This window comes from Triticum urartu, chromosome 4 (assembly GCF_003073215.2).
Source record: "Triticum urartu cultivar G1812 chromosome 4, Tu2.1, whole genome shotgun sequence".
Taxonomy (NCBI): Eukaryota; Viridiplantae; Streptophyta; class Magnoliopsida; order Poales; family Poaceae; genus Triticum; species Triticum urartu.
The window spans coordinates 30,026,919-30,036,871 of record NC_053025.1 but is presented as its reverse complement, the minus strand read 5'-3'; the positions used below and the strand labels follow the sequence as shown (position 1 = coordinate 30,036,871).

General features: G+C 41.6%; 1 protein-coding gene across 1 annotated transcript; it reads left to right on the top strand.

The window, feature by feature from the left end:
• The first annotated feature begins 8,067 nt into the window (after positions 1 to 8,067).
• LOC125553468 lies at positions 8,068 to 9,877 on the top strand. The gene has a single exon (XM_048717247.1). The coding sequence runs from the start codon at positions 8,319 to 8,321 to the stop codon at positions 9,567 to 9,569; it is 1,251 nt and encodes a 416-aa protein (XP_048573204.1). The 5' UTR covers positions 8,068 to 8,318; the 3' UTR covers positions 9,570 to 9,877.
• The last annotated feature ends 76 nt before the right edge of the window (positions 9,878 to 9,953 follow it).

The window sequence follows — 9,953 nt, the reverse complement described above, 5'->3', positions numbered from 1 at the left end:
CCGAGCTCTTCGTGATGCTGAAATCAGCGAAGGTAGAAATCAAGAAAAGTATCAAGTGTTGATGGTTGACGAGACCACTAGTTTCAAGTAAAAGGGCAAGGGATAGAAATGGAACTTCAAGAAGAATGGCAAGCAAGTTGCCACTCCCATGAAGAAGCCCAAAGCTAGACCCAAATCTGAAACTGAGTGCTTCTACTTTAAAGGAAATGGTCACTGGAAGTGGAACTGCCATATATACTTGGCGGATAAGAAGGATGGCAAAGTGAACAAAGGTATATTTGATATACATGTTATTGATGTGTACTAAACTAGTGTTTATAGCAACCCCTCGGTATTTGATACTGGTTCAGTTGCTAAGAGTAATAACTCGAAACGGGAGTTGCAAAATAAACACAGACTAGTTAAAGGCGAGGTGATGATGTGAGTTGGAAGTGATTCCAAAGGTTGATAAGATCACCATCGCACACTCCCTTTACCTTCGGGGTTAGTGTTAAACTTAAAATAAATGTTATTTAGTGTTTGCGTTGAGCATGAATACGATTGGATCATGTTTATTGCAATACATATTCATTTAAGTACAATAATTATGTAAAATATCTCTCTTCTACCACCGTAATTTCGTCTGTTTTTCGTCTATCGTTGTCCGTTCACTTTACCCATATTTTTTTTATACCCGAGATGGTACTAATCTCTGCTATCTAAAAACATGTCGTCGTCCGTACAAGTCGCTATGTTTCGTCTGTCCTATCCCGCTCGACTGGGCGGTGTTAATCGTTGTCTGTCAACCGCGTGACTGAACTGGGCCTTGTCAACAATTCTTCCGTTTTTAAGAAAAAAGATGCAAAAAAAACTTCCCGTCAGTCTCGAACTGATGACCAAGGCCATCCATCCAAAGGACACAGCCAACTCAGCTGATCTGCATCTTCTGCAAAATTAGGTCGTTGCCGAAATAATAGTCCCATCTCGCTTCTTTGCACTCAATTCTACCAACTTTTATACATCGGCAAACTTGTCGTGTCAGAAGTCAATAAGCAGAAGTGGAAACCAAACGAAGGAATTAACCCCGGAAGTGGGGTGGGGAGACGGAAGAAGGGAGTCCGACCAACTGTTAGCAGGTCGTACGAAGCAGGGGAAAATTATTTCAAGCCTTGGCAATTAGCCAACTAGCGTTATACCTAGCTAGCTCTACTTATCGAAGAAAACCTAGCTAGCTAATTGTGTATGCAGTTTCTATTAGATATATTTATCTTTTGTGCGCAGTTTTGCCGTTATTTTGTAAAACTTTTAATCTTTGATAATGTCTAACATACAATAATTGTGAATTTTGTGATTGATAATTGGTTTAAATTATACTTTACCACTTAGACTTTTCAGCAAACTATTTAGATGTACCGTACTATACATATCTAACGTACATAATGAACTCTTTATAGGTCTCAGTTGTCCCATATGCCAATTTGAAATTTTATGCTGGGCCCACTTATTTTAGCTCAAGGGTGATAGGAGTGGTAAGAAACACTTGCAAATGTATGTCGTGTGTATATAAATGTGTGCTTCAGAAGATAAATATGGTCACAAAAACTAAGATTTCTTTAGAAAAGTATTGCCGAACAAGAAGGATCTTAGAGGCATATGTTTGACTAAATTGATACTTATAAAAAATGAATTAGATGCACTAATTAGAAAATATGCATTTAAAGTCAATCATCGTTTTTCACGTGTAGCAACGCATGGCATGGGCCACTGTGCTAGCTATTATTAGGTAGATATTTTTTTAAATGATTTTAGCTACTAATTTTAAAAGGATTCGCTAAATCTTAGTCAATTGAGATTTAACATAGTCTCGATCACCTTTGCAAGCCGTTGGATACATGCACACTAAGATTATGTGCTAGGAAACTTTTCTTTGTTATTGTGATGCGGAACAGAAAGAGACGCAAGCACGCCGTTTTTGACTCTCTGAAGTGCATGTGTTTTTTCACGAAAGACCATACAATACACGAGAAGCTTGTGTCTGGGCCAAGTCCAAGAAGTGCAAAAAAAGGAACATAATATAATTTGACAAACCAAACAACCAACATTTTCTAAAAAGAAAATCAACATAGCAAAAACCTTTTTGCTTTCGAATATGAACAAATAACTGTATATTCACAATCCCACTTCAATGCACCACTACTCTCACATCCGGTGATAGTGTGATGTTGATTGAGGCAACATCGAAGGACATGAATGTAGGTTCATTAATTATTTCCGAATTGCGGACACCCAAAATCGTATCATCATTGACGACGGTGGTAAACATGAAAAGTGGCAACATGAATAAGTCACTAAGAACATGAGATGATTTCCTCCTTGTGGTACAACACATGACACATCAAATTGATGCATACAAAGTACAGACGCAGACTCACAAACACGTACATACACTAAACCCTAGAGAGACTGAGCCGTCGGGTCTTGAGATTGATGAACACACCACAAGTGTCTCGCTATCGACATGAAATCGCCATCCACTAAAATAATTTTTCGCCTTTGTGAGACATGAAAGCGTCAAAGCTAGGTTTTAATTCCTGCAGATATTGGGCTACCACCGCCCTCCAAACCATCCAACTAGAGGTTGGTTCTCAGGGTCAAAGTGAAACTGACCAATCCATATGCATGCGCCTCCTTGCCCCTGCCATGCTACACTGATGGGTGTTCTGGTGGACACATCAATTTTCTCTCCTGTTGCAACGCACATGCATATTTGCTATGAAAAAAAGTAAACTCTTCCAAACCAAACAAACAATTGTCTCTAAAAAATCCAACATAGTAACAATCATTTTGCATTCAAATGTTTTGAAAATTCTGAAATAAGCTTTTGGATTAGTTATTAAACACTCGGTTAGTATAGAACATTCCAATGTTTGTATGTCCCACTAAAAATAAATGCACCACTCTTCCACCCGGTGATAGTGCTAAGCTAAAGGAGGTGTCATCAAAGGAAACCACTACGACTTTGTTAACTCTATACTCCATGGTCTGGACACCAAGAATCCTTTTTTATTTACCAGCACTGAGCGTGTGTTATTTTAAGATAATGAGGGCTTCTAAATGTTCCTGGTTTCAAAAAAAATATTCATGTCTTAAATATGTTCAAGCTTTTTAAGAAATGCTGAAAATTCCCAAAAAATGATTCCAATTTAAAAACATTTATAATTGTTCACAAAATCATTAAAAAAATTAAAAAAATCACATGTTTATAAAATGTTCGGCTTCAAAACATGTTCCACTTCTAATAAAAACAATAAAATGTTCTATTTCTTAAAAAATAAAGAAATATTTGTGTTTTTTAAAAGCAAAGCATATAACCAATTCACATACTATTTCATGCACCTCTACTCTTCCAACAGACGAAGGAAGCAACGTTGGTTCTTCATGTCCACACTTCAAGCTCTGAACATAAATAAGAGTGTTTAGTGAGGTTTATCAGCATTGGATATAAGAAATGGCACATGAAGTGCACATTTTTTGCCCATTGCAACGCACGGGCATTTGTACTAGTTTAAGTCAAAGAATAATTGTTGTTCTATTTACATGAATAAAACCTTCTATGGCCATACACTCAATATAAATGGTTTATTGAATCTCGATCATAGTGATACACATATTCATAATATTGAAGCCAAAAGATGCAAAGTTAATAATGATAGTGTAACTTATATATGGTACTGTCGTTTAGGTCATATTGGTGTAAAGCGCATGAAGAAACTCCATGCTGATGGACTTTTGGAATCACTTGATTATGAATCACTTGATGCTTGCGAACCATGCCTCATGGGCAAGATGACTAAAACTCCGTTCTCCGGAATAATGGAGCGAGCAACTGACTAATTGGAAATAATACATACTGATGTATGCGGTCCGATGAGTGCTAAGGCTCGCGGAGGGTATCGTTATTTTCTGACCTTCATAGATGATTTGAGCAGATATGGGTATATCTACTTAATGAAACTTAAGTGTGAAACATTTGAAAAGTTCAAAGAATTTCAGAGTGAAGTGGAAAAATCATCGTAACAAGAAAATAAAGTTTCTATGATCTGATCGCGGAGACGAATATTTGAGTTACGAGTTTGGTCTTCATTTGAAACAATATGGAATAGTTTCACAACTCACGCCACCTGGAACACCACAGCGTAATGGTGTGTCCGAACGTCATAACCGCACTTTATTAGATATGGTGTGATCTTTGATGTCTCTTATCGATTTAACGTTTTAGGGTTATACATTAGAGACAACTGCATTCACGTTAAATAGGGCAACATCTAAATCCGTTGAGACTACACCATATGAACTATGGTTTAGTAAGAAACCTAAGTTGTCATTTCTTAAAGTTTGGGGCTGCCATGCTTATGTGAAAAACTTCAACCTGATAAGCTCAAACCAAAATCAGAGAAGTGTGTCTTCATAGGATACCCAAAGGAAACATGTTGGGTACACCTTCTATCACAGATCCGAAGGCAAATATTCATTGCTAAGAATGGATCCTTTCTAGAGAAGGAGTTTCTCTCGAAAGAAGTGAGTGGGAGGAAAGTAGAACTTGATGAGGTAATTGTACCTTCTCCCGATTGAAGATAGTTTTATTTACCAGAAATTAGTCCTAGTGATTCCTACACCAATTAGTGAGGAAGCTAATGATGATGATCATGAAACTTCAGATCAAGTTACTACAGAACCTCGTAGGTCTTTCAGAGTACGGTCCGCACTAGAGTGGTATGGTAATCTTGTTCTGGAAGTCATGTTACTAGACCATGGTGAACCTGCGAACTATGAGGAAGCGATGGTGAGCCCAGATTCCACGAAATGGCTTGAGGCCATGAAATCTGAGATGGGATCCATGTATAGAACAAAGTGTGGACTTTGATGGATTTGCCCGATGATCGGCAAGCCGTAGAAAATAAATGGATCTTCAAGAAGAAGACCGACGTTGACGGTAATGTTACTGTCTACAAAGCTCGACTTGTTGCAAAAGGTTTTCAACAATTTCAAGGAGTTGACTACGATGAGACTTTCTCACCCGTAGCGATGTTTAAGTCTGTCCGAATCATGTTAGCAATTGTCGCATTTTATAATTATGAAATTTGGCATATGAATGTAAAAACTGCATCCCTGAATGGATTTCTGGAAGAAGAGTTGTATATGATGCAACCAGAAGGTTTTGTCGATCCAAAGGGTGCTAACAAAGTGTGCAAGCTCCAGTGATCCATTTATGGACTGATGCAAGCCTCTCAGAGTTGGAATAAACGTTTTGATAGTATGATCAAAGCATATGGTTTATACAAACTTGCGGCGAAGTCTGTATTTACAAGAAAGTGAATGGGAGCACTACAACATTTCTGACAAGTATATGTGAATGACATATTGTTGATCGAAAATAATGTAGAATTTTCTGGAAAGCATAAAGGAGTGTTTGAAAGGAGTTTTTCAAAGAAAGACCTCGGTGAAGCTGCTTACATATTGAGCATCAAGATCTATAGAGATAGATCAAGACGCTTGATAATTTTTTTAATGAGTACATACCTTGACAAGTTTTTGAAGTAGTTCAAAATGGAACAGTCAAAGAAGGAGTTCTTGCATGTGTTGCAAGGTGTGAAGTTGAGTAAAGACTCAAAACCCGACCACGGCAGAAATAGAAAGAGAATGAAAAGTCATTCCCTATGCCTCAGTCATAGGTTCTATAAAGTATACTATACTGTGTACCAGACCTATTGTGTACCTCGCCATGAGTTTGGCAAGAGGGTACAATAGTGATCCAGGAGTGGATCACTGGACAGCAGTCAAAATTATCCTTAGTGGAATAAGTAAATGTTTCTCGGTTATGGAAGTGACAACGAGTTCGTCATAAAGAGTTACGTCGATGCAAGCTTTGACACTGATCTGGATGAATCTAAGTCTCGATTTAGATACATATTGAAAGTGGGAGCAATTAGCTAGAGTAGCTCCGTGCAGAGTATTGTAGACATAGAAATTTGTAAAATACATACGGATCTGAATGTTGCAGACCCGTAGACTAAAAATTTCTCTCACGAGCAAAATATGATCATACCTTATTACTCTTGGGTGTTAATCACATAGCGATGTGAACTAGATTATTGACACTAGTAAACCTTTTGAGTGTTGGTCACATGGTGATGTGAACTATGGGTGTTAATCACATAAAGATGTGAACTATTGGTGTTAATCACATGGTGATGTGAACTAGATTATTGACTCTAGTGCAAGTGGGAGACTAAAGGAAATATGCCCTAGAGGCAATAATAAAGTTGTTATTTATTTCCTTATTTCATGATAAATGTTTATTATTCATGCTAGATTGTATTAACCAGAAACTTAGTACATGTGTGAATACATAGAGAAAACATAAGTGTCCCTAGTATGCCTCTACTTGACTAGCTTGTTTGTCAAAGATGGTTATGTTTCCTAACCATAGACATGTGTTGTCATTTGATGAACGGGATCACATCATTAGGAGAATGATGTGATGGACAAGATCCATTCGTTAGCTTAGCATTATGATCGTTACAGTTTCATTGCTACTGCTTTCTTCATGACTTATACATGTTCCTCAGACTATGAGATTATGCAACTTCCGAATACCGGAGGAACACTTTGTGTGCTATCAAACGTCACAACGTAAATGGGTGATTATAAAGATGCTCTACAAGTGTCTCCAAAGGTATTTGTTGGGCTGGCATAGATCGAGATTAGGATTTGTCACTCTGTGTTTCGGAGAGGTGCGGGTACACTAGCACCTTTTATAAAAAAAGTTATATATATTAGGGAAAAGCCATCATGGCGGGTTATATTTCATGTGAAAACAACGATACATCATTTGTCAATACATCAAGCAGAAAATCTGAAGGCTCTGATTTCCACACAATAGTTCGAGATACCTCCGAATTCCTAGCCAACAAATCTGCCGCCATATTAGCTTCCCTAGGACAATGAGAAAAAAATATAGAAATAAAATTACGAGCTAAGAAAGAGTATTCTTCATAAATTGCTGCCGCCGGTCCAAGCGAATTTCCCCCCGTTCTGCATGATTTCAATGACTTCCATGCAATTACCTTCTACGCATACCTTGTTGCATCCCGTTTCACTTGCGAGGAGAAGTCCATCTCTTAAGCCTCGTGCTTCCACCGTAGCCGCTTCTTCAACAAAAGGGATATTGCTGCAAGATGCCGCCACAAAGAAACCGGAGTGGTCTCGAAGTATAGCACCTATAGCGCCAGGGCCACTTTCAATGTCGAAACATGTGTCCACATTCGGCTTGATTGTGCCTTCTGTGGTTTCTCTCAGCCATGTCTCCTAATTCTGTTGTGCTTGAATTTTGCTCTTGAGTAATTTTTTGCGAGTGCCGATATTGCTTGCACCGATCTGGTAGGCGCGTACAGTTGCTCGCCGTGTGTATATCTGCGTCGTTCCCACCACAAGTACCACACAGCCGTGATAACAAGGTCATTGCGGTGAACATCATTAACCAATGCCTTAGTTGGATTCTTGGACAAGAGGAGGCCAGCCATCACCGAGCCACCCTCTCTTTCCACCATGCATACCTCATTCACCACCGCTGCCATACCTAGTAAACGCCACACCTTCTGTACTCGAGGGCACAAGAACAAAACATGCCGGATGCTTTCACAATCTGAACTGCATAAGGGGAAGTGAGAACTCGAAATTATGTGTCTGCTCGCTAAGACTCCTTGACATGGAAGAGCTCCAAGCAAAGTTTTCCACACATGAATTTTCACTTTTGAAGGCACACGTAGTTATATATAAATTTTTCATAATGAACTGGTGAACTTCTTTAAAAGAAACTGGTCGACTCCTGACCCAATTCCAGCAGGAAGAGGAAAGAAACAAGAAGAAGAAAAAGAAGAAGAAGAAGAAAGAAAGAAAGAGTACGACCCGAGTCGTGCGGTTCATCGTGCACCTAGTCCAGGTGTTTTCATACCGGTGTGTTTCTCTGAGATACCGATCAACGCTCCAATAGCCCCTCGATCCGCGTCGCCGGCGTCCGACGGTAACCCATCATCCGCTTTCTTTCTTTAGATAGAAGAGTCGAGAAACCGCCCCCGGTTAGAGATCGTGCTTTGCTTGCCCTTGCCCCCGTCCTCCCCCGCGTCTCCTCATCATCCTCCCCGCCGCCGCCGCCACCACCGCCACCACCGCCGCCACCACCGCCACCACCGCCGCCGACTTCTCCATCAATATCCTGCCCCGTCCCCCACCCCCCCCACGACACACGCACCAACAGATCAGCCGTCGAAACTTCAGTCATGACTCCGCCCTCGCCTTCCCTTTTCCTCCTGGATCCCTTCGTGGGCACGTATCTCCCCGGCGGCGAAACAGCCGACAACAAGAAGACTTTGCTGTCCTCTGGAGCCAAGAGGGCGTTCGGGTTCCCTGCGGACCTCGATTGCGATGCGCTCATGCGGGGCCTGGCGCTAGAAGCAGACCTTGCTGGTGCGCCAGATCTGTCCCGCCTGACCCTCCGAGGCGTCCGCCCGTTCTCCACTTGTATCCATGCCGTCGACAAGAACCTGATTATCATGACAACTTCCTTTCCTAAAGTTTACCCCGGGGGTATCTATCTCATCTACAACGCAATTGACAGATCGCTCCTCATGATCCCGTCTGCGCCCAGCACACCCCCTTCCGTCCTTACGTCCCGTGTTCTTGTTGCGCGCCGCCGGGACGACGACATCAGCTCCTACGCCCTGGTCTTTCCCGGGACCGTCCACGGCATAGGCTGTCCTGGACGGCAGCCTGTTCTCTTCGTGTCGGGGTCCTCATCCAAGTCTCAGTGGGAGATTGCGAAGTTCACTAATTTCCCCGACCATCTGCTCGCTGAGAAAAGCGACTTCCTTGCTGAAGATGTGTTTTTCCACCGTGGCCGTGGTTACTGGGTGGATCTCTTGCTTGGTGGCATGTACTGTGACTGCGTTGATCTTCTCTCCGGCCAGCGTTCCGTGGACGTCCGCTCCCTAGGCCTGCCTGTGGGGTGCGAGAGTTACCTCGGCTGCAGAGACTACATACCAGAGGCGAGGGCCTTTCGAGCCGTGGGCTGTGTTGGGGACTCCATCAAGTTTGTCTCCATCACTGGCTTCCTTGAGCGTGTGGATCTTGTGGATGACCGCATGGTGAGGGTCTGGAAACTCAAGGAAGATATGAGTTGGGATTTAGACTACGAGCTCAAGTTTCGGAGCCTGCGCGAAGATGGGGCTTTCAAAGGGAACCACCTGCCGACCTCCATGGCACCCATGTACCCCTTCCTCAGCATGCAGGAAGACCGTGTCATCTACTTTGCACTGGGTGAGTACATGTACCAGGACCCGCAGTTCTGCTTTCCATCCACGCCGAGCTTCTGGGTCCGTGTTGATATGAGTATCAAGACTTTTAACTGCACGCCTATCTCTCTCACGGACGCCAGCATTGGTTGTCTTCTTGCTATGTCCGGCAATGCTGAGGGCGATCTTGCTTGGACTTCCCAGCCAAGCCAACTTCTGAAGCCATGTCCTGTTAGTTAGGTGATTTTACAACAATACATCCAGTTCTTTTAAGTTTTAAATCGGTTTGTTTGGCATGGAGGGGCGATATGGAAGCACCAGACCAAGTATCAGGAATCATGAAGTTTGATTATCTTTCTATTTTGCCTATTTATATCAACAAGATGTTTCTCTGGCTCAAGTCAGTCCCCGAGTGAGATACTATTGTGTTTGACTGCAACCTGCCCATGAGATTACTGTTGAGATCCTTATTCTCGTGCTTGCGTTACTATGTACTACTCCATTCACTTTTGTAAGACCGTTTAAACATTTATAAGACAACACCCAAAACAGTTCAATTTAAGCTGTCTAAAACGTCTTATAAATTGAACAGCAGGAGTAATCATTTATCTCATTTTATCTCTC